The sequence below is a fragment of the Parasteatoda tepidariorum genome, chromosome X1 (assembly GCF_043381705.1).
Source record: "Parasteatoda tepidariorum isolate YZ-2023 chromosome X1, CAS_Ptep_4.0, whole genome shotgun sequence".
Lineage (NCBI taxonomy): Eukaryota > Metazoa > Arthropoda > Arachnida > Araneae > Theridiidae > Parasteatoda > Parasteatoda tepidariorum.
The window spans coordinates 73,143,872-73,170,463 of NC_092214.1; the positions used below are offsets into that span (position 1 = coordinate 73,143,872).

Genomic DNA, 26,592 nt, shown 5'->3' on the forward strand with positions numbered 1-26,592 from the left:
CTTTTGTGATTTTGAGAAAGGGCTCAAGCTTTTGGCATTGAGTTATGGCAGCTGATTTAAACGTACTTTGATCTCCAGAGGCAAATCTTAATCGATTAAAATTAAATAAATAAAGCATGCCATCACTAAAATATGGATGAACATAAAGTACTTAATATTGTCCTGATAATGAAATCGTATGAAAGGTCTTCTGTACAAAGACAGCAGAAAGAAAAATTGGTTGAATGCCAACCAATAGTATAAGTACCATCAATCGTGTGCAAGGTCACAAGCACTTAGTTTTAATTTATGTGAGTGCCTATTTTCCCTTTATTAAATACCTTTAGAAATACCTTTATATCCCAGTTTATTTGGTACATAAGTTAAATTTCTTTTTATTCAATTTTAGAAAAAACTTCCACGGTATAATTTGAGCAGATTCACTGATTTTCATTTTTATTTCATCAAATATTGAGAAAATTGTTTACTATGCACACATAATAATTCTCATTCTTCATGGTCTGTTTAAGAGAGAGAGACATTAACGAGTTGTATTCTATAGAATAAGGGCACTTCATACATTGCCGATATGATATACATCAATAGCATCAGCCTGAGCTATGTATATAATGATACCTTTTGATCTGATTACATGAGAAAAGAGAGTCCAAAAGAGATCAAAGTTTTCTTTTAAAGCTTTTGTTAATATTACCTCTGAACTTCGATGGCGTCGTTTGCTTGGAGAAATCCCATTGTTTATTTTCGCTCTTCTTCTATTTTTAAACAATGATTACTAATCTTTAGGGAATAATTGTGTTTGTATGTGGCTTTCAGTAAATAATTAAACAGGGGAAAAAATTAAGTTAATTGTTTTGTGTTATAAATTTTTAAAACCGTTAGTCTAATTCAGTCCCCTAAGTATTCTAATTAGAAAATAGTTATGAATTATAGTGCTCTTTCATTTTCTTTAAAAGGTGGGAGAACTGTCAACACGGCTAAGTTAAACTCAACAACGTTGAATATCTGGTTACAGTAACGTTTAAAAGTTATAAAAAAAAATTTCTAAAAATATAGTGCATACTTTACTGCACTTACATAAAATTTTATAACTTATTATATAAAAGTTGAATCAGATCAGTGAACTGATTTTGTCTCTATTACATTAAAGGCTTCTATTCCAAAAAGTTTCATACTTATCTAGTTTTTACGAAGGCAGTGTATGGCCTTGAAAGTTGAGCAAAATTTAAGTTTCCTTGCTATTTTATATACACCAAATTTACACCACATATGGAGGATTCTCACGAAATATGACAATTCACAGTCCCTTGCTCCAAGATCTAATACTATAATACTTAAAGAACTTTTTTTAAAAAAATTTAATAAATAGTATTGCTTTTAGCATTTTAAGATAACCTAGTACTAGCATCGACTATTTGTATTTTTAAAAAATTAAATTGAACTTCAAAAGTTCATGTTTCGGGCATGTCACAAACAATGTTTCTAATAATAACTACTAGCATCAAAACTTCCCATAAATTTTTCAATATCTACTTTTTTTTCTCAGCCGGTAAAAGCATTTCTAGAATATACGCAGAGGGTATTATTTACAAAAACTTCGTTTAAAATGGTTTTTTCTGTCAGTAATTTGTTTGTCCCAAGAAAATCTGTCATTTTCCTGGCTACTTTTATTTAGTGGTTTATAACCGAACTAGATAGAGCCAACAATCAATATCTTATATTAATAGACTGATTAGATACCCTCCTATATTAACATGTCTTGTTGCATGAATAAAGAACCAACTTTCTGGATCAAAATCTATTTCAAAAGATTTTTCACGGTGAGTAGGTTTTTGTGCTCTCATTTTCCTGGCTTCTTGAAGTCATTAATAACTACATAGATTTATCTGAGCTATTTTAAGAAATACTGTTATTTTCGGCAGAATATAAACGTCTTAGGCCAAAATATTTAATTAAAGTAAAGTTATATGCTATAAAATGGCGAATTTATCATTACCCTGGCTGTCATTTTCCCGGCTTATAAATGCCAGGACATTGAAGTGCCACCAGAATTCTTTTTTAACTGCTAATACTGTAAAGAAGGAAAGCAAATGTTAACCTAATACTAAGTTTAGATATGATTGTAATAAGATTGAATGTAATCAAAGTTATATATTTATTTAATTATTGATTATTTTACACAGTTTTATTCTATACATATCAGCAACAAAATTGTTTTTGATTCTTTCTGCTGTAGATGAAAGAATTAATTTGAGTTATTCATAGTCCATCTAACATGAAGGCTTAGGCTTTGTTACTTACTAATAGCTTAAAATGACTGTTTTTTCAATCTTCAAAGCTAATATGTAATTTTCCTTGCATTCAAAATGTGGTGAATTTCTATTTTATTCTTTTCTTGAGCAAATGTCAATAAACTACACAGCTATCTGTAAGATATTAATAAATGTAATTAAATAAATATGGGGAAAAAATTTAGATTGTTTTGAAGACTTTAAATTTTAAGAAGTTTTTGGGTCCGAATTGTCAAGTTTCCTAAGAATCACCCATATATGTTAATTTCTCAAACACTACTTATTAGTATGTATTCACAAAAATGCAAACCATTGTGTTACACTGTTGGCACAAATTATTTTGAGACTCGAAGTCTAAGAAAAAAGCCTCACTTCGTAGATCTTTGAGGTCTTTGAAATTAGGTCTTTTGAAATTATTTATTTATGTATTAAAATTTCGTATGGAAATAGTGGAACACAAATTAATAGTCGGTGAAGCGATTTACTGATTTCACAAAAAGTAGTTATGCATTTTAATAGATTTGTTTTTCTCAAAATTCCAGATGTGCTTCAGATTTGATTGTGAGAAGAAAAAAATCGCAAAAATAAAAAAAACGCGTGTCTACTAGTTTTCATTAACATATCCTGAAAATTTCACCAAAATCAAAAATGTCAAACAAACAACCCTTCCTGACTCTTAAAGAAATTGGTTCTTAATCATAAATACTCAATATTTTTGAAACTGTTACAATTTTCGGAGGAGGTGGTACGAATTGGGCAATGGGTGTCCATAATCGTACCACTTGCAGACCTTACGAAAATAACTAACTCGTCAACACTTAGTGCACAAATATTATTACCAAAAAATAGTATAATTACATTAAAATATTTTAAATGCAATTGTCAGTGATTGATGACGTATAAAATTTTAAATGTAAAAAGTAGTACGATTTAATTGTTGCTGTCAAGTACCTATTCATTACCAAGAAATTAGCATTTTGATTTATTTGTAAAATATACAGCTATTTTTTATTAGTTATATATCTTTTAGTGTTCATGTTGTTCAATTGCATTTTGTCTGAATGAAAAGAACTTTATTATTAGTATAGTATTTCTTATTAATTTTGAGTTAAATCAATCAGAAGATGAAGTACCCAGAGCAACACTTCACTAATGATTTTTGGCAGATTATCAGTGAATTAAGTAAAGCTCTACCGTACATCATTTGAAAAGGAGATAAATATGTTGTTAATGCCTATTATAAACTGTACTCAATGTTGCTTACTTGCTTTTAGACGAATTAAAAGCTCTTAATGTCTACATTATGCTTCAAAATAACGTAATCAATGAAGTAGCAAAGCAGAAATGCAAAAAGAATTGAAAAATCACTTTAGGTGAAAAACGCTACCCGGGATCGATAATGTTGCTTATTATGCTTGATATACAAAGATAATAAATAGATGAACAATATTTTATTTATACTCTATTTCCACAGATGTTAAAGAACCAGTGCGATTATCGAAGAACCTTGCCGCATTGCTTCAATGTTGCATGAAATGATACACAGTCTCTAAGCATATGAATATTATAATTTGCAACCCCCTCTAGCGGTTTCAGATAACGTTTGCGATCCCTGTGTGATTTTTGAATATTTTAGCGCTGCTGTTTTGTTTTTTACTCGTCATTTTGAAGCATCGCACTAGCTTAATAAAGTTCTTTATTTATATTATAACCGTCGTTGAACAGACGAACCAATTTTATGGGACTACTAATGTTCAATTTGATAGCCTTGTAATTTTGAACCCAATCCAGAACACAAGGAAACTCCTGGATCGAGTATTGGGAGAAATTTGCCTTCGTGGAGGACTTTTTTGATGGAGCTGACCCGCATTTGCGTTGCATGGAAAGGAAGACCACGAGAGCCTCCCACGGTTAGACTAACGGCAAGGGGACTCTAACCCATGACCCGTCTACCACTGAGGATATTTCAAGTCATCACTGCGGTCGGTGCAAGCCGGATGCGGAATTCGTATTCAAAGTCAGTTCACCTCATTGGAAGGCGAAAGCTCTATCCCCTGAGACATGGCGGCTTAAAGTTCTTTATTAAAAGAAATTTACATAAAATTGATTACAATTAATAGTAATAGAAATAAAGAATCGTGACTCATTGAGAAATCTCTCATTTTTGATGAATTGGCACCTATTGAGCTGTATTTCGTTATTTTTGACAATCAATTCCATATGAAATCATGCGATTTTTGAAGAAATTATTTATCAATTATTTGAAGAAGCTGCTTGTCTCGTGTCAGTGCATTTTGATAGTCTTCTGACAATCTTTTCATCTGAACTTAAATCTGTTGAAAGAGCGGTGAGGAATTAGAATGCTCATTTGTTAAACAAGTCTCCCGGGTTCGATGCTTGGCGAAACTGAACACTTATTTAAGCACACTTTTTTTTAAAGTTTTATTTATTGTTTTTACTAGACAATTGTATTATTGGATATATTGCCTTAAGCAATAGACTACATGTTCGCTGCGAGCATTTCCCAAGAAACGGTTTCGTCATTAAGGAAGAAATGCTTCATAGATATTGATGAATTTTGAGTATGACACAAACAGGGACAATAGCTGAAGGCGACAAGAGGTAGTGAGCAGGGAACTCTGCCCCAAATAATTTCAAAAAAGTTAAATTTTCATAATAACATTTTTCTATACACCGTGAAAATTATAAGATTCATTTTTTTTAAACTTTTATAAAATCATCTTAAAGACTGCTTTACTCAAACTGAATGCGAAATAAAAAAATTAATTCGCTGAGTGTTAATTATTCTTTTCTACGACAGTATTATTTTGTTTAAGAAAAATAAAATTCGAAAAACATTAGAATTTCGTGTTATTAATTGAATTACTCACGTTATAATAAGTGATATGCTTGAAACTGCTTGATTCGTCCAATTAGCACATCTATAAACAATTCTCTTCCATGATTAGTATGTTTAATATCTGACTTATTTGCACTTTTATTTAATTACGCATACTTTGATTCTTTCATATAACAGACAATCATTGTTTAGAACTAAATGGGGATTAGTTTCAACTCTCGTAAATTCCCTTGTGGATTGTGTATAAAAAGAACATTCATTTATTTCTAATTTTCGACTTCATTATTGAGACATAAAAGATCTTTGAATTTACATAATTTGCATATACATGCCAAAACATTTGCTAAAAGGAAAAAATTACGAATTATATTTACTTCTTTTGATTCTTGAAATAAAAAATACTTTTAGGAAAATAAAAAAATATGAATCTTAGTGTTTTTAATTTAACTTAGGTTTGAAATATTTCCTTGCAAAACGTTAAAAAAATTCATTTTTCGGTATAATTATATATTTTAAAATTTAGCTTTAAAAAAAAACCTTGTTTAAAGATATTTTTGTAATTTGCCTATTGACGGTAATTGTCTCTTCGCAAAGTTTTGCTTCCAAGTATTATTTTCTTTTCGATAATGTGTAATTATATTCCTTTCGCATTATCAAAACATCAAACATTTAAATTTTAAAATACCACAATACTCAAAATTTTAAAATTTTTAGCTTCGCTTAATTACTATGCATTTCGTTTATGCTCTTGGAAAGTTCCCAATTCGGGAAATTGTTCAGCCTTCCTTGAGTTGCATTTCAGGATTTTTGACAATCATTCAGTTACGAAAATGCTTGATTTTTAGCGAAACTTAATGACTAACTAATGATGAAACTGCTTCTTTACTCATATGTCATCCCATTGCATTGGTGGCTGTTCTCCGACATTCTTTTTTCCTGAATTCAAACCGTTTGCACTATATGACTCAATGGTACAGAGTTTTGAAAGGGGTTAGTTACAGTGCTTGAAAATTCCAAAATAGATTATGCATATTGATCTACTGTGAAATATGTTATTATTTTGTAAAATAAAATCATCCATAGAAGCAACTGAAACAAACATGCTAGCCATATTGGCCTTCTTACACGTTAAAAATTCGCCTTATATTAGAATGGAAATTTTATTTTCATTTTTGTCTTTTTGTTTGCTAAACTCAAACAGATTTGAAATTCTATCATCTCTGGACGAGATGAGTTTGCCGCAATATTTTGAAAGAAATAACTTCCACTAAAAATGTTCTTATGATTTTCTTCAGAAATCTTCAAATATTTTGACAGTCATGCTTCGAAAAAAAATATATTAATATTTTTCTTTGACTTTTTTTAGTTATTTTAAAGACTTAACTTAGTTTTTAAATTGTTTGTGCAAATCTCTTCAACAAACATTGGTCTTGACAATTGGCTGATTTGGAAGTACTTTGCTTTTTTGTTGGTTATATGGGCTAACTTCTGAAGCTTTTTAATAAAGATAAATTTTAACAAAAATCGACGTTTGGCTTGATTTTTGACAGTGAACCTGCGGGATTCGTATTTTGTAGAAATGAAAAAAGGAAAAGTAATGAAAAGTTGGTATCAGGTTTGCACTGAAATTAAATGAAAACTTCTTTCAGCCTGCTCCCAGTTTGGTTAAAAGAGATAACTGCATTTCAATACGATATCACAATATATACTACCCAACAATAATGGAAGACACGCTTTCAGTTTTTGACATTTTTTTAATTTCTCAAGAAATACTTAAAATATTATTTTGCAACTTTAGTACTGTTTAGATCAAGCGATTTTTCATGCTTGGCAATACAATTTAAAGCTCTCAGAGATTTGGAAAACCTACAATGAATCACGAAAGAAAACAAGTAGTTCTGATTCAGAATCTATTCCAGAAAATCAAGCAAAAACTTGTAATTTGTATCGATTACTTAAGTTGTTGTTTTTAATACTTGCGTAAAGTTTCGTAAATTTAGACTAAATATTTATGGAGACAGGACTTTTTTATAAAAAATAAATTTTTTCTCCTAACGTTTTTTTAGCTATAACTTCATGCACATTCAATGAAATAATAAAAATTTTTGGAGAAAATTAAAATTACAAAATTCTTGATTTAAAATTCTAAAAAATTCGTTAAAAATTGCACAAGATATTAGTGTTTAAGCTAGTTCTTTTATACTACTCATGCGCAGAAAAATATGAAAAAGTTTTTTTCATAATTTTGCAGGGAATCGTATTTGACTACTAATGATAAAAGCTTTATTTGAATATCTTAAAAATTTAAAAAGTTTCAGTAACTTTTTAAGTAGTTTTCGTACTTTTTAAAAGAAAGTTAAAAATGGGTCATCCAAAAACTTCATATAGTACTATTAAACAAGATTTATTATAAATGACACCGACATTGTAAGGATCACGCCTGTTAAAAACAGAATACCATTTTCCTTCGCTAGTAAACACCACTAGATGGCGCCATAAGATTTAGAACTCTCTAAGGACAACAATTTTTTAGTTAGTTTGATTATGTTACTGTCGTTGGAGAGATCATGTTGTTTTTGTAGTGTTTAGTGCTGTTAATATACACGTTAACCAATTCGAAGGAGTACTTTTATTGAGTTTGTGGTCACTGTTTTGATTTATTTAGGTACGTACCGCCCCGGGTAGAAGAACAAGGTAAGAAACCCTTTTGTTGATACCTGTTCTATTGAAGTAGATAAAGAAATAAGTTATCTTTTTTAACATGGCATCCCAGCCGGCACTATCAGTTCGTATTTTAATGAAATAAGAACTATTTTTAAAGCAATTTTTAAAGATAATTCAACCACTAAAGTACGTCCTGTTTCTGACGGATCAGCTAAAACCAAAAACTCCGTATCAATAAATGAATGCATAGAAAAGGGCCCAAATCTCATAGAAATTATCCCAGCTGTATTAAATAGGTTTAGATGGGGAAAGATCGGAGTAATATCGGATGTCAAACAGGCATTTTTACAAATATCTCTTAACGAATCTGATAGGGATTGTTTACGATTCATGTGGTTGAAAGACGGAGATCCTCAAAAGATAATTACATATAGACATTGTAGAGTAGTATTCGGAATATCATGTAGCCCCTTCTTACTTGCGGCTGTTCTGAATCATGTATTAGATCAGGTAGAAGAGCCATTGAAAAGTCTTGCAGTGAAGATCAAAGACTCTATGTATGTTGATAATTGCATTGCAAGTGTAGACTCAGTTTCAGAATTGGAACATTTTAGATCAGAATCTCAGAGAATTCTGAAAGCTGCTAAATTTGATTTACGTGGCTGGGAAAATAACAACCTACTTGAAATGAACGAATTTGTGCAAGATAATTCCAACTGTGAAAAGGAAGTGTCAGTATTAGGCCTAAAATGGGACAAGCAAAATGACACTTTATCCTGTGAGTTGGTTAAAGAAGAAAACAATAGTGAACCAGTTACCAAGAGAAAAATCCTATCTATGGCACACCAGCTGTTCGATCCTATAGGGTTCACTTGTCCTATAACGTTGATCCCGAAACTTCTTCTACAAGAATGCTGGAAGATTGGAATTTCTTGGGATTCAAAATTGCCCGACGAAATAATTAAAAGATTCGAAAAATGGAAAGAAGAATTAAAAGAATTGAGCAACTTCAAAATTCCTCGTAGACTTTCAAGCTTAAATCTTTCTAAATCAAGCTTAACACTTCATACCTTTTGTGACGCTTCCATGGTGGCATATGCGACTTGCATCTTTTTGAGGGCGGAAAGGAATGGAAAAGTTACTTGCCAACTTATTCAAGCAAGATCTAGAGTTGCCCCATTGAAAAAAGTGTCGATACCAAGATTAGAATTACTTGCATGTAACATTGGAGCTAGATTGGCTGATACAGTAAAAAAGGATTTAAGATTGGAAGATATTGAAACATTTTTTTGGAGCGACTCCATGGACGCTCTTTATTGGATAAGGAAAGAAGGCCCTTGGACGATTTTCGTATCCAATCGAGTTGACGAAATTAGAAGACTTTCAAAAGCTAGTGACTGGAAGTTTGTTCCGGGAACCCAAAATCCAGCGGATTTGCCTTCAAGAGGTTGCACAGTTAAAACCCTATTGAAGAGACAATGGCACGAAGGAACATCTTGGCTTAAAGAATCAAGAGAAAACTGGCCTAATTTTGATCTAGTTCCTGATGAAAAAATAGTGTATGCCGAGAAGAAGAAAATCATTGTATCATCTTTAAATATGAAAGATGACGAATTTTACAACAACATATCATCCTACAAGAAAATAATCAGAATTACAGGCTGGATATATAGATTTTTTGAAAATTCCAGAGCAAGCAGTAAGAAAACAGGAAAATTATCTGTAGAAGAGCTTATTAAAGCTGAACTCAAAATCTTGAAAAGGGTTCAAGAAGACTCATTCCAAGGCGAAAAATTGAAGAGTCTGAAGCTCCTGTCGATATTTACAGACGCTAATGGACTTGTGAGAATTAAAACAAAAATCATTATGCGAGAAGACAATGAAAACTTTAAAGTTCCAATTATTTTACCATCTGATCATCATGTTGTTAAGAGCCTTATTTTACACAAACACCAAGAACTTGGACATCCTGGAGTACAATCTTTAATGGTAGCTCTGAGAGAAGATTATTGGATATTAAAAGCTAGAAGAACTGTAAAAAAGGTACTGAAAACCTGCATAACTTGTCAACGATTTAATGTGAAAAGACCTGAAATACCAGAAGGAATACTCCCGGAGGACAGAGTAAAAAACGCCTCAATTTTTGAAGTTATAGGAGTGGATGTTGCTGGACCGTTGCTTACGAAGGATAACAAAAAAGTGTGGATTGCGATTTTCACCTGTGCGATTTATAGGGCAGTACACTTAGAACTATTGACATCACTTTCAACAGATAATTTCATACTTGCCTTAAGAAGATTTATCGCACGCAGAGGACGTCCGTCAATTATCTACTCCGACAATGGGACTAATTTTATTGGAGCTAACAACTCTCTGAAGAATATCAACCTAGAAAGACTAAAGACAACTTTTTCTCCAATTTTATGGAGATTCCTACCTCCGACTGCTCCATGGTGGAGAGGATATTTTGAGAGGTTAATAGGACTTTTGAAAAGAATTTTGAGGAATGTCCTAGGTCATACATCCTTAAATTACCTGGAAATTGAAACTGTTTTGTGTGATTGTGAAAGCCAACTCAATTCAAGACCCTTAACATATGTTAGCGATGATCCCGATGATTTATGTCCTTTAACACCTGATTTATTCCTGAAAGACACTCATACTAGTAGTACTACGGACTTGGATAGAATAAAGCTAACTGACAAGACGGAATTAAACAAAAGACTTGCTTATAGAAGAAGACTGATGACAGATTTACGAGCAAGATTCCGTAGTGAATATCTGAGTCAGCCACATCATAGACTGACAGTTCGGAAACCAACATACCATCCTAAAGTTGGAGATATCATCTTGATTTGGAATGATAATCTCAAAAGAATGCATTGGCCCTTGGGAAAAATACTCTCAGTTTACACAAGTAAAGATGGACTGATCAGAAGAGTCAAAGTTAAGACCAAATCCGGAATTCTAATCAGACCAATTCAAAATCTCTGCCCATTAGAACTGGACGAGGAGAATCTCAACAGCGAAGATCAGCTGCCAGAGACTTCCAAAGATGAGCCAGAAAGAACATCATCGGACATTCCTGATTCAGTTCCTGCTACTACCAGAGTTGGACGTGTTGTTCGCCCACCATCCAGATTTGGACAGTGAAGTATTGAGATTTGGTTCAACATGCCCCGAAACTCAAAAAGGGGAGTGTTAAAAACAGAATACCATTTTCCTTTGCCAGAAAACACCACTAGATGGCGCCATAAGATTTAGAACTCTCTGAGAACAACAATTTTTTAGTTAGTTTGATTATGTTACTGTCGTTGGAGAGATCATGTTGTTTTTGTAGTGTTTAGTGCTGTTAATGTACACATGTTAACCAATTCGAAGGAGTACTTTTATTGAGTTTGTGGTCACTGTTTTGATTTATTTAGGTACGTACCGACCCGGGTAGAAGAACAAGGTAAGAAACCTTTTATTGATACCTGTTCGTTTGAAGTAGATAAAGAAATAAGTTATCTTTTTTAACAACGCCCATGGAAGTATGTTTTCTTTTGCATGTTTCCTTTTTCTATACCATCAAAGTTTAGATTCCGGACGATTATTGTAAGGCATTATCATTTGTTAAATTTTGTCTTATGAAACAAAATAAAAATTGCGAAAAATCCCTGATAGTTTTGAGCTTTCTTTTGAATAGTACAAGAACTACTTGAAACTTTTACGATAGTACAAAAACTGCTTGAAACTTTTTAATTTTTTAAGATATTCAAATCAATTTTCTTATTACTTGCAAATGCAAAATTACAAAATTATGAAATCTCTCTGCAAAATTATCAAAACCCTTTTTTAAATTATTTCAATACATGAGCAGTGTAAAAGAACTAACTTAAATACTCATAACTTGCAGAGCTTTTAACGAATTTTTTAAATTTTAAATCAACAATTTTGTTATTAATCTTAAATTGCTCCAAAAACTTTTTTTAATTCCATTGAATATCTATAAAGTTATGAAACGGAAAGCAAAAAAAAAACAATTTTTTTATAAAAATGTTCATATTTTCATTAGAATTTACTCTAGGTTTACGAAAATATATGCAGTTATTAAAAATAACAACTAAGGTAATCGATACAAGTTACAAGCTTATTGCTTAATTTTCTACCATAGGGTATTCAAAAATTCTTATTTTCTTTCGTAGTTTATTGCAAGTCTCTCAAACCTCTGAAGGCTTTAAACTTTATTGCCAAGTTTAAAATATCGCATGAACTAAACATCTCTAAAGTTACAAAATAATCCTTTAAGTATTTCTTGGGAAACTTAAAAAAATGTCAAAAACTGAAAGTGTCTCTTCCATTATTGTAGGGTTGTGTATATATAAAATTAAATTATTTATAGATTCCGGTTGATAAGAATATTCAGCTTCGCCGATTGTTTGACAAATTGAAAGATTTCAGTTACAGTTTGAAAAGAGGCATGTTCCAAAAAATGGGACATTGGCGTTCAAGCAGTTAAGCCTATTAAGGACAAAAAATTTTAAGGCCGGGATTTTGAGAATTTATTCTGCAGATTTTTAAAAAAAATTTTCTACAGAGTAAAATTTGCAGATAATTAAAAACCTGATATCAGTTAAAATTGTTTTAAAATAAGTCGATTATCGTCACATTTTCTACAGAATTTCTTAGTATTTTAGTGGGGATTGTTGGCAGATTTGTAGTTAATAGTTTCATAATTCAATAATTTATAATTATTAAAAATCATGTTATTTTAAAGTTAATATACACGTCTCTGCATTTTATTTTATGAACGTCGCTGAACAGCCGACCCAAATTCAAGTTTACGTCTATCAATATTCAACTCCGTTGGCTAATAATTTTGAACTTTGTAGGCTTGTAATTTTGAATCCAGACGACAAGGGAACTCCTGGATCAACTTTCAGACTAATTTTGCCATCGTGGAGGACTTTTTTATGGAAGTAACCTCATTTGAGTTGCATGGAGAGGAAAGGAGATTGGCCACGTAAGCCTCCCACGCTTAGCCTGCCAGCAAGGGCATTCTAACCCATGATCCGTCTACGACTCAGGATATTTCACGTCAGCACTGTGGTTGGTGCAAGCAGAGTGCGGTATTCGTAACGACTAGCCATCGCTGGGACTCGAACCCGGTTCGACTCATCGGGAGGCGAATGCGCCTATCCCCTGATCCACCACGGTTCAAACCTCTAATCGGCTCATAAATCAAATCGCAATTCACGGCTCAAATTCACTGCAATTGCCAAATATCACATGACTATTGTTCGAACCTAGGCGTACATATATTGGACTCAGATATTAGTGTGCCATGGTTCCAAAATTACGTATTCTAATTAAGTTTATCTATCCTTTTCAGGTGTCTCTGTATCTGTTGGTGTATGGACATTAGTATCAATATCCTTAGAAAGGTACTTTGCTATCTGCCGACCATTACATTCCAGACAATGGCAAACTATTTCTCATGCATATAAAGTTATACTTATGGTATGGCTTGGATCATTATTGACTATGTTACCATCTTTAATACTAAGTCAACTTATACCCATCAGGAGTCCAGGTAATTTATTGATTTTAATATCTGCTGATTATTAAATTATAAAATCATTTTAATTAGTAGAGGATTATGCTTAAATTATATCGCTGGACAGGTGGCCGAGCGATCAACGTGATTGATTGTGAAGCCAATGATTGCTGGTTCGAATCCCGCTCAGGGAATGGATGTTTCTCTCTCTCTCTCTGTGTTGTTCTGTGATGTGTGAATGAGGCTCATCCTATAAACGGGTATCTGTGGCAGTGCGGCGTGGGTAATATTGCTCGCCGCCGTGACTTAGGTTCATAGGTACCAGCTGTGTAACGATAAATGAGCAACACTTCCGGCATCTTCCGAGGTGAAGAACGAAAGTTCAGTACCAAAAGTAAAAGAAAAAAAAATAATTATAAGAAATAATTTGCAAAATATAGTTAATATAATTAGCAAATTGTAATTAACAAATTAATTAAGAACAGGTATATTTCCCCTTCGATGTAGTAATTGAGGTAAGCAGGAAAGGATTTGATTTAAATGAGAAAGTTGTAATCATGAAGCCTTCGTACTTTCTCTGAAAAATCATTTCAAAGAAAAACTATTATATCGAAACCAAAACTTCGTTCATACACTGTAAAAATTCCTGATCAAATTACGGTATAAAGTACCAGCACTTCGGACGTCTTCCATAAAATCCATTTTACCGAAAAATCCATTTTTACCGTAAAATATTATAACATAATTTTTACTGTAATTTACTATTAATTAGTAACTACTATTAATTATTTAATTTACTATTTAATTAGAGTGATTTAGTGATTTTATGGTAATTATTACTGTAAAAATTACGATATATGAGATTATTGTTTCGTCACATGTTCCGATAAAAATGGATTTTGCGGTAAAAAGTACTGGCTCCTTCAATGTTTGTACTTTTTTTACCAGAATTTGATCACGAATTCTTTACAATGCACTGCTTGTAACCTCGATAAGTTTAAGTTGAACCGTCCGAAATAAGCCATAACCTTGTATAATCAAGCTTAAGTAGGACTAATTTGCCTGGTTCAACTTATCATTTGTCATCAACTTTTCGGAAACATTTCTGAAAGCAAACATAAATAATGTTATATATAGTGGAGATCAAAAACGTTTCTCGATAATAAGATTTAATCAATAAGATTTTTTCAGTTCTAGGGAGAGTTAACAATATTTTAAAAACTCGAGCAAAGTAAAAACAGAAACACCTATAATACTATGCTCTAATTATTACATGAGAGAAACATTTCGGAAATCATGAACAAGTTTAAGATATGTTGTTGCAGTTCATTTACGTCTCACTAGAGCTGCACAATGGGCTATTGGCGACGGTCTGGGAAACATCCCTCAGGATGATCCGAAGACATGCTATCCCAATTCTGATCCTCTGCAGAGGGGATGGCACCCCCGCTTCTGTAGCCCGACGACCTGCACGCGAAGTCAAGCACTTTACGGTAGAACAGTTTAACGAGGACCAATACCGCCCACCCTCGATCCCTGCGCAGACTGATCCAAGTGGTCACCCACCCGCACACTGACCGCAGCCAGTGATGGTTGACTTTGGTGATCTGCTGGGAACCGTGTCTTAACGATCAGTCCACTGCAGGACTTAAGATATGTTATATTTTGGTAAGTAAAATGTTTGTTAGTTTGTGACTAAAATAATTGTCTATATATGAAGCAATTGAATAAGGTAAAAATAAAAATGCCCATAATGCTATGCTCTGAAGATTACATTACAAAAACATTTCTGAAAGCATTAATAAGTTTAAGATATGTCATATTTTTAGAAGATTGAATAGGTTTCCTAATCATGAATGAAACTTTTTTAGTTCTAGAGAAAATTATAAACATTTTAAAAACTCGAGGTAAATAAATTAGAGACAACCATAATACTATGTTCCCAAAATTACATTACGGAAGCATTTCTGAAAGCATGAATGGGTTTAAGATAGATTTGTAATGTTTTGAGGAGATTATAATGAATTTTTAAAATATGGATGAGACAGACTTGATGTGTTCTAAAAAGAATAATCAGTGTTTTTAGAATATTCTTTGAGAAATAAAATATTAAAATATATTAAATAAATACTATATTAAAGTTAAAAGAAACAAACATTATTTAAACAACTGGCATTATGCGTTATAAATCATATGATTCAATGAAGATTATTCCTATAAAAAATAACTTATTTTGTTTTTTTTTTCCGCTTTCCTTACATCAGATTATAGGTTATTCATTGAATCTCAAATGTTTAGAAAATTTATTGCAAATAAATTTTAAAAGAAAAATTTTAGCTGATAATTACTGTAATAACCGTTTAAGTTTTTATTATGACATTTCATTTCAATAACTATAAGTATAATATAAAAATTTCTTTATCTTAAGCTTTGTATCAGCAGTCATATTTCAAGGAAAGATTAATAAAAAATTGTAAAGAATTAAGATAAGAACCTCTAATTATTCATAATTATCTGGATTAAAGTAGGTATAAGATTAGTTTTTATCATACATACTTTGTTATTAGCTTGCTTTAGCAAAATAAGTGAAATTTTTTAATAATCCAACTGTAATTTAATTTCTTCAAAAAACTTTTTTGAATAATTTACGCCGAATTATTATACAATTTTAATGCTAGTATATTTATTTCCTGTCATATAGGTGTTAAAGGTTTTATCATTTTTCGAAATATTAAATATTGAAAGATAAAGGAAAAATCCTTTCATTAGAGCAAGTCTTAATGTAGATATTAAAATTCCAGTTAAGACGATGGCTTTTTATGTTAAAGTGACAAAAAACGTTAGAACAAAAGAGATTTTCATCGCGTATATTTTAATGTTTGCTAAACATGCACTGTTAGAAATTTCTCCGAAAAATAGGGTTAAATAACAATTTATTTAATTGTCATTTTACCTCATTCAAATAAAACAGTCAAATAACCATAAATAAAATAGTATTAAAACTGTGGAAAAAAAACGTTTATTAAATGCTTTCATCTAATGCGGTTAAACAACCAGAATTTTATCGCACCAGCTAAGTCCACCTAATGAAGCCACTTAGTTCCTTGCAGTTGGCTACATATTATAATCGAGAGGACTAACTTGTCAGTCTCAGGACCAACAGAACATGGATTCGAGTCCCAGTGTTGACAACACACTATTTCCTCATTCCTTTCAACACATGAAAAGTTTCTAGTGTCCTACACTCCCTAATTGGTGTTCTCCAATGCCCATTACCTAATTAAAAGTCAAGCTTCAATGTGCAGTTACATTTCTTTTTTATGGTTTCGAAACCATGCTAGTTGTAAATGGTTAAAATACCTTCTAGTTTTGTATTCATAGTTTTTTGAACCATAATTGTAAACGATTTCTAAACCTTAAAGCTATAAAATGTTCCTTACAGTATACTTTACAGTTAATTGGATGGGCCGGTAATTTAACTGTAATTTTAGAATAAAAATTCTAACAGTGTATTTCAAAAATATAAAAAAAAATAAAAACACTTTTAAAGCAGTTCATGCTTTTTATGCACAATTAAAAACAAATGCAACTGCTTCGAATTATCTGCGAAAAATTCAGAACTATGTTGAAATATTTAAGAAGATTATTAGCTAAAACTTCATAAAAACTTTTCAAAAATCATTGTTAGTTTTATTTCAAATCATTTGCTTAACATATGTCAAATTTTATTATGACCTTTCAAAGTTCTTCATTTGCATGGATCGAAAAGAGAATTTATTTCCTTTCAGTAAGTCTTCTTATAAATGCATTAAACAGACTTTTCTTATCCTAACATATACAAGTGTGTAAAAAATTGGAGAAAAACAGTTCAATGGAATTTAGCTAAATATCGATCCGAAAAATACCTGGACTTCAAGCAACAGAAATTTGACAATGATGATCAAGATTTATCAGGTGATCTTTAAAAAAAAGGTCTTTATTTTCCTTAAATAGTTTACTACCTTTTCTAAATATGCTATGATTTTATGAAAAATACAACGGCAAAGTAGGGTGTCCCCTTAATGACTATTATTATTATGTATTTCTCCTTGTCAAAAATGTATATGCAACGGTGAAAGACCAAAATCTTCAGCATGTAGACTTTCACTGGTGAATGTCAACATTCACATAATCACATGGTGTTTGTACGAAATATATTTCGAAAGTATAGCTAAGATATTAAAAGTAAATGATAAATATGGATATTCAGCAAGCATAGTTGCTAAATATTTGTATTCCTCACTCGTATCAACAGATGTCGACATTCATTGTGCACTAATAGTGAATGTTGAATATGTCGGATATTTGAATTTTCTCCTTCGTATTTGATATTTTTTAAAGATTAAGTGACATTTGCCAGGTATTCCCTACACGGATGTTAAGTGCCAATGCCCGTTATTGATCTCGGTGATAAACCTCAACTTCATTTTTCGACCTCCATCAGAGCATATTTATGCTTGTCAACACATATTTGTTGACATATTTGTGATATTATGTTGATGGTAATAAAATATTAAAGGTAAATAATAAATATGGATATTCAGCAAGCATATTTGATAAATATCTATATTTCTCACTCATATCATCAGATGTCGACATTTATTATGCACTAATAGTGAATATGTCGGAGATTTGAATTTTCTCCTTCGTATTCACTTATGTTTTTTAAAGGTTAAATGACATACATTTGTCCAGTATGATGTTAAGTGTCACTGCCCGTTAATGACCTCGGTGATAAACCTCAACTTCACTTTTCGACCTCCACCAGAAAGTATTAATGCTTGTCAATCCACATTTGTCGACATATTTGTGCTTGATAGTCCGAATGTACAAGAATATAATCGAATATTTAGTCTTCGGTCGATGTATATTGTATGTGTTGACTTTCACCCATGAAAATCGACATTTTCCAATTTTGGTCATTCACAGTAAAATACGCATATTAAGATTCATAATTTAATATTCAAGCGAAAACAAGACAGAAACGCCATCGAATACTAACATTGTTATGACAACAGCATTTAATAGATAAGCAAAAAGAATACAAATTGTGAAAAACATATGCATTTACAAGAGAACGAATCCTGTCCAGATGATTGGAAAATTATGTACAATAATGTTTCATTAAATAAACAGTGAAAAATTAAACAAAATAATAAATATATTATCCATAATAATAATATATTAAAAATAAATAAGTACATATAAAATAGAACACATGATTGAACAAAGAGAAAAAACGCATGATGCTCAACGCATATATTTACAGAGAATAATAAATAGAAAAAAATTATATGCTTTTTCGCGAATAATATGCTATTTTTATAACTGTTTGCAACTGTTACTCATGACTGCCAAGTTTAGCCTATCTAAAGCCAACGCTGTCTTCTCTTATTTTGAAAATGGCGCAAAAAAATAGAGAAAAGCCACAGTTTTGTGAAGCGTTTGTGGTCAAATTTTTTAACATTTAAAAACTTATTCCAATGCTGTATTACCTGAGCTCATAAAAATGTGTAAAAACTGAGAATACGACGGAGATTTTGACAGTTTTCCTCTAGGTGGAAAAAATTTCACCAAATTAGCGATTTTTAAAAAAGCTTAGTAACTTTTAAAATATTTAAGTTATTTGTTTGTTCAAAGGCCCAGAAAATTCCTCACGGAAAGATTATATGTATAGTTTAAAATCATCGCATTGCTTCAAGTGCACGATGTCCGAATACACTTAACTAATAATACACTTAAACAATGGCTTTTTAATTTTCCTTGGCGACAGAGCGTCGAAAAACAGCGTTAAAGAAATTTTATTAGGCTGAAAACTGTAAAGAAAGTTATTACATTACTTCACCTTTTTAAAAAAAAAATTTATAATATCGTCGACAGTTATAAAAAATTCTAACAAATAGCGCTTAAAAGATGAATATATTTTTTAAGTCTAAACAATTTGGGAGTTTTATAAAAAAAAAAATTGCGAAATACTTTTACTGTAAAGCAAGAAATTTCATAAATTTTGTGTGGTCTTTTTTCAGCTATGCTTTATGGGGATAAAAAGAGAAAATACAAAAAAAAAATACATTAGAAAGACGAGACACTAAATTAATATTTCTACTCATATAAGTGTTTTGAAGTTTCTGAAGTGTTTTGAAATATTTTAAAGCATTTATCTTGAATTAAAATTATGGGAAGCAAATTAGTTTTATAATTCCCCCAAATAAATATTCCATTATTTTTAAAGAATAATACCAAAAATAGTATAAAAGTCCTAAAAATCGGGCGAAACTTTGTTTCAAGATGGGGAAACATAACTGAAACAAAGGACAATATTTTAGCTACTTCGATAACACGGGATTTCCGTTTCAAATTGCGGTCAAAACATATAAAACTTAATATTTAATAATGTTTCCAGGTTGTAGTAGAAATACACAGATGTTTATCAGTTTTTCAAGAAAATAAATTCAGTAGTAAGTTGAGTTTAAGAATGTCTCAAATTAAAATAAATATATTTTGTTTAAAGTAAAAATTTTAGCGGCAAACCATTTTAACATCTCACTCAATCTGCATTGAGACTTCGTTAACACTTAAACATGAGTAAAATAAAACTGAATCGTCAGCATCAATTTTTACTTTACTAAAAAATTGTAATTGGCATAAATTATAACAAATTATTAGAAGTGTTCCTAGAACAGATCTCCAGGATACACCTCCATTTCATACTTAAGGTATTCTAAATTATAACCCGTTACACTCTGTTTGAAAAAAACGAAATAAACCAATCAAGGATGTTGCTCCTAAATTCAGCGTATCATTTAACAGGATGAGATCAGGTAAAGGCTGGAATATTTCAAAGTTTCAAATCAAAAATTCGCGTAAAAGTGAGGGAATTAAATTTAAGTTAAGTGACAAATTTCGAAGAAGTTATCGGTAGAAAGCTTCCTCTGGCCTCAGGCAACCACTTCTAGAACCTCCTAGAGGAGATAAGGCCTCCGCATTGATCATTTTAATAGTCCGATATAGCAAGCATAAACTGCGCAGTGGGGGTTTTGTTACAACATTCGGATTACTAAAGGATCGGATTTCTAGTTCATGGTGTTAAGAATTTCTGCCTGTCCAACAGAGGGCACTATAATCAGTGACAACAAATCTGATCACTTGAGTGGCAGGCAACGAATTATTATGTTAGACTTATTCTAACTACGAATTAGTCTAACAAATATCACACTATCATATTGTTTGTTTTGATTGTTTACAGTTCTTAAATTTGATTGTTATTAAATATGGCCTTTTTATTCAATGCACCATTCTACACTGAACCATTCTGCAGTAGATGGTAACCCATGCGAAGGCCTTCTCTCTTCCATGAGGCGTTACCTCACAGCCGAAAAAGCCTTATTCCATGAGAATTAACAGAAATCAAGTGACGCAAATTTGAAAAAGTCCCAATCAAAAAGAAGTGAGGACAATCCTCGATCGAAAGGATTCCTAATAAAAAAAATAGAAGTAGAATGGCCAAGAGTAATAATAGTAGAAGAACATGGAGTAATACTGGTAGTAATAAGTAGTAGGTAAGTAGTAAGAACTACAGTCCAAATTATTAGACGCACTGTAGGATTCCATGTAAAATCTTAATTATCAGGTGATGCAATGCAGCATTATTGTTTTGTCGCGGCTGAAATCGATTCTCACTTTTTATGCTCGAGTATCAATTGGTTAAAATACGTTAAAAATAAATACAAAAAATCTCCTGAATAAGAACCCATTGCATGTGTGTTGAAATATAAAAGTATTGCATGTAGAAACAAAATTTTAGGATGGAATTTTGACCTATTCTAATAAACCATATCGACAGAGTTGCAGTTCATTTGCGTCGCACTAGAGCTGCACAATGGTCTATTGGCGACGGTCTGGGAAACATCCCTGAAGATGATCCGAAGACATGCCATTACAATTTTGATCATCTGCAGAGGGAATTGCACCCCCGCTTAGGTATCCCGACGACCTACACGCGAAGTCGAGCACTTTACGGAAATAGTTTACCGAGGACCAATACCTCACACCCTCGGTACCTACGCAGATTGATCCAAGTGGTCACCCACCCGCACACTGACAGCAGCCAGTGATGCTTGACTTCGGTGATCTTCTGGGAACAGTATCTTAGCAATCAGTCCATTGTGGGACGACAGAGGATTAAAAAAGGCTCAAAAATGCGAAGTACATTAACTCTCAGGAAGAACTAAAACACTTTGTGAACTCAGATAACTTAAATAATTTATAAAAGTAATAATAAAATTAACATCAATGTATGCAAATTGTTTCATTAGATTTAAATCAATAGCATCAAATAATCAGATTAATTTTTATTAAAAAAAATTATAACCTTAATAACATCGTAATCATTGAAATCCACGAAAAAAGAAGACTTGACAGGGTGCGTAGCGTTTGTAAAAAGTACTTAAAGGTGCTTTTTGGGAGATTTCGTTTTTAAAAGCTTTTAAAGGTGCTTTTTTCATCTGGCGTTTTTAAAAAGTGCTTTTTTTCACGAATATATTTTTTTTCCTTCAGTGATATCTAGCGGATCCCCTGCATTTCATGAAAAATGAGGTGTTTGCTACGTAATCATTCACACAGACTTCATGTTGTACCCATGTTATGACTTTCGCATGCGCGCACACTCGAAATTGAAACCCGAGTGCTCCAATTCGGATAGAGTCAGATCCTTATTAAATGTTTTTCTTTTTTATTTATAATTTTATTCTTGTTTATTTAATTTTACTTCTTACACTTTTTTGATGTAGGGGGTAAGGGTACTTTTGTTCAGAGTCAAGTTGAATTCACTCGGTGATGTGGGAAAGTACTGATTGTTTCGATTTACGACCGTTTCTTTTTGAGTTTTTTTTTAATGCTAAAACTGTTCATAAAAAGTTTTTGTTTTTCAATAATATCATTGATTCAATATGAATTTTTTGAGTGCTTGAAAATTTTTGTAAAGTGCTTGAAAAGTTTTTAAAAAGTGCTTATTTTTGATTCAAAGATTTGGCTACGCACCCTGCTTGATAAGTCGAAAATTACATCAAAAACAAAAGTATAGCTCCTAATTCTGAATGTTCTTTAAAATTGGCAAAAGGATTATTAGTCTTTCATATTTTGAGGTTATTTTCAATATTTATGAGGTTTATTAAGACTATTAAGGTTTATTTGAATATTTATTAGATTCTGTTTTTGCTTCACTGTGCTAAAATTTAAAATTTATTACTTTTAAATATCCTGACTTCGCAGTTTTAATAAGATTCTTCAATTCATAGGTATCATATTTAATTTATCAACTATTATTCCATGGATATTTTCTCTTCACTTCAAATCATTCTTTTCTTCAAAATAATAATAAAATATTATTAATTACCCAAATGAGTTTTGGTCTTCTATTAAATTTATTTCATTTTCTAAAACTATTTTTCATATTATTAAGTAAAATTAGGATATTTTTAATGCAGAATATTTCGAATGTTCTATTTAGGATTGTGCGCGATCATGTACATGGAAAGGATATTATAATTTATTGATATAGCATTATTTTAATATCAGTTATAACTAGTTCATTATTATTTAATTTACAAAAACTGCGGAAAGTGATTAGTTAAGTCATTTAAAAATATTTCTGATTAAACTGAAAATTTTTTAGAATTGATAAAAGTTTAATACAAGTAGATAAAAACCTGACTCTTAAGGGTTTTTTTTATATAATTTTAAGGAGCTCTAGTGCGACGTAAATTAACAACAACAACAACAATATAATTTTAAAATTAGAATTTAAACAAACAGTTGATATATTTATGAATATTTCAATGATCATTTAAAATATCGATATTTAAATGACCCATCAATATTACATTAAGATCTTTTAATTCAGAAATTATTGATTTTAGTCCAGTATTAAACTAATCAACAGTTAAAAAATGAGATTGATAAAGTTACAGTTTGAAAACTTTTTTGCCAACTAAATTTGAATTAAATACTTAAATGTATTAATTTAAATATTTACAATGTAATAATATAATTTAACCTGAAGTAAAATTTAAATTTAAGTGATAATTATCCGAATATTCTCTAATAACAATCTTTTATTTTCCAAATTGGGGCTAACCCGTATACTTTGAACATCAATCATCAAATCCCGATATGTTCATTTCATGGAAACTATGGTTTTTGGGTCTATCTTTTTTTAAATTTATTAATGAGTAGCACTAATTGATATGCATATTTATAGTGTGTTTTTCAAAATATTAATACGGTATTTTATAGTGTAACAGAATCCTATCATAAGTTACTTATGGTCATACTTTTCACTTTATTTATTTATTTTTGGCCACTGCAATAACAGGAAAAAATAATTAAAAACATTGTTTTACAAGTGTTAAACATATAAACAAAGCTTTCAGTTTAACTGCAAGCAATTCTCCTTGTGAATATTTCGTTATATTTTAGAAATTACTATCTATGCTTATTCAAAAATACGAATTTCGTCACAGTCATAATTAGGAAATACAATACGAAAATACCAGACATTACCAGGAAATCTTCTTGACAAGCGAGTGCATTAACCCCCGTACCATCCGACGTACAATGCAAACTGTTTAAAGTCAAATAAAAAAAAAATATCAGATCTTCGAGAATGTACAGAGATAAAAGTACTCAGTAGAAATCAGTTTCGTCAAATATATAAAAATCGCCAAAAATCATTTTACTTCACGACAAAATAACTATCAAAAATAACGTTTACTAAATAATTAAAAATATGATTTTTTATTCTGAGAGGAAAGATAGCAGGATAATCTTTTGGGAAAGAAAGACAGAAGTTATGGTGAAATTTTGGGTAGTATACTCCCTGAAAACCGTAGAAAGAAAAAAACTTTTGAGCCTTAATCCTTTTTAAGTTCATTTCATTAATAGCCGGTGTCCCGCATTGGACTGATCGTTAAGACACGGTTCCTAGCAGATCACCGAAGTCAAGCATCCTTGGCTGCGATCAGTGTGCGGGTGGGTGACCACTTGGATTAGTCTGCGTAGGGATCGAGGGTGTGCGGTATTGGTCCACGTTAAACTGTTCTACCGTAAAGTGCTCGACTTTGCGTGCAAGTCGTCGGGCTACCGAAGCGGGGGTGCCATCCTCTCTGCAGAGGATTAAAATTGTAATGGCAGGTCTTCGGATCATCCTCAGGGAAGTTTCCCAGACCGTCGCCAATAGCCCATTGTGCAGCACTAGTGCGACGTAAATGAACTATAATAATAATGTGAAGCCAAACGTTGCGGGTTCAAATCCCGCTCAGGGCATGGATGTTTCTCTCTAAGTGTTTGTTTCTGTTGCGTAATGTGTGAATATGGCCCACCCTATAAACGGGTATTTGTGTCAGTGTGGCGTGGGTAATGTTGCTCGGGTAATTTTAATTGCCCACTGGGTAATTTTAAATGAGCAACACTTCCGGCATCTGAAGAACAAAAGTTCAGTGTCTGCCGTTAGAAAAAAAATCATTTCATTAATAATTATAACATAAAAATTTTCTCTATTTTTCAGGAAAATATAAATGCCGTGAAGTATGGCCAGACGTTGATTCTGAGCGAGGTTTCAATATTTATTTAGATATCGTACTCTTGGTCATCCCTGTTCATATCATGATTATTGTATATTCTCTCATCGCAAGAAAACTTTGTGCTGGTTCAAAGTTCAACTTTTCCAGGCGATCAGGTATCCCTTTTTTTTTTTTTTTTTTTTTTTACATTTAGTCTATTTTATAATTTCTAACTCGTAGAAGAAAATCAGCCTACTATAAAATAAAATAAAAAAAAGCTGTAAGTAGTACGTAGTATGAAGAAGGAGACTTTTTCTTAAGAAAAGACTTTGTGCAGGTTCCAAGTTCAACTTTTCCAGGTGATCAGGTATCCTATTTTTCTTACATTTAGTCTATTTTATAGTTTCTAACTCGCAGAAGAAGTTCAGCCTACTATAAAATGAAATTTAAAAAAAGCTGTAAGTAGTACATAGTATGAAGAAGGAGACTTTTTCTTAAAAAAAGACTTTGTGCTGGTTCCAAGTTCAACTTTTCCTGGCGATCAGGTATCCTATTTTTTTACATTTAGTCTATTTTATAATTTCTAACCCGCAGAAGTAATTCAGCCTACTATAAAATTAAATAAAATAGCTGTAAGTAGAACATAGTATGAAGAAGGAGACTTTTTCTTAAACAAAAATACTTGGAAATTCTTTATACAAATACAAAAGCAATGAGCCGTGTTGGCTTAGTGGTTAAGACACTGACCCGTCATTCAGAAGAACTGGAGTTCGACCCAGAGTACTGGTTTGATCCCCACTAGCTTCAGATTGATGGACAGTCTGAGAAGTAAAGGCTGCCGGTGCGTAATACTGATCACATTGCCACCATCATGCTTTTAGTCACGAAAGTGTGGAGCTGAACCACCATGAATCCCCCTGGCCCACAATTGGCTGTTGCGAGAATGCTATACTTTTTACAATAGCAATCTGAATTTTAGAAATATAAAGGCATTTTTTCTAATTAATTTCAAACATAATATAAAACTTCAACCACAATTTTCTTATTATTATTCAAATATAAATAAAATTTATGAAATTCCATTACTAGATTCGCAGTGAACAAAATAAAAACGCTATTTCGCTGGGTTTTTGCGTAACAAGTTGTCATGGTCAGAGATGACCTCCCGAAAGAGGTCTTTTCTTAAAATTATCAAAAAGTGGCCTAGAAAACAGTGGGAAAATAGGGGTCATACTCAGATTCTGATGGTCATATTACGTAAAATCAACCGGAAAGGTGCTGGGGTAAATTAGCAGTTCCCTCCACTTAATTAGCAGTTCTGCTACTTAATTAGCAATTCTTGCTAATTAATTGTCTGTTCTCGCAAATTAGATACATTTATATATGCAAAAAAAATAAGTAATGGACTTATGAAAAAAAGTGTAACCAACGCTCCAAAGTCATAGATAACACAAACACGAAACAGTAGATGCTACTGTTTCGTAGCAAGCACTGTCTCTGCCCATATGTATTTTTAAAGAAAATTTTAACAGAAAGAAGTATATTGCCATGCCATTCTTGGTATTACATTGTTCTTAGCTTTAATTTCATTTAATTATTAAATTTGTTTCTCTAATCTTTTTCTTGTTTAAAAAAATAGCAATT

At 31.6% G+C, this 26,592-nt stretch overlaps 1 protein-coding gene across 1 annotated transcript in view; it reads left to right on the forward strand.

Moving 5' to 3' along the window:
- The window catches only part of LOC107440079 (cholecystokinin receptor), a 280,053-nt gene that overhangs the window by 229,328 nt on the left and 24,133 nt on the right, over window positions 1-26,592 (forward strand). Inside the window, exons 2-3 of the mRNA XM_071187349.1 lie at window positions 13,187-13,387; window positions 24,954-25,124. Coding sequence (XP_071043450.1) covers window positions 13,187-13,387; window positions 24,954-25,124 — 372 coding nt within the window. The remainder of the gene's footprint in view (window positions 1-13,186; window positions 13,388-24,953; window positions 25,125-26,592) is intronic.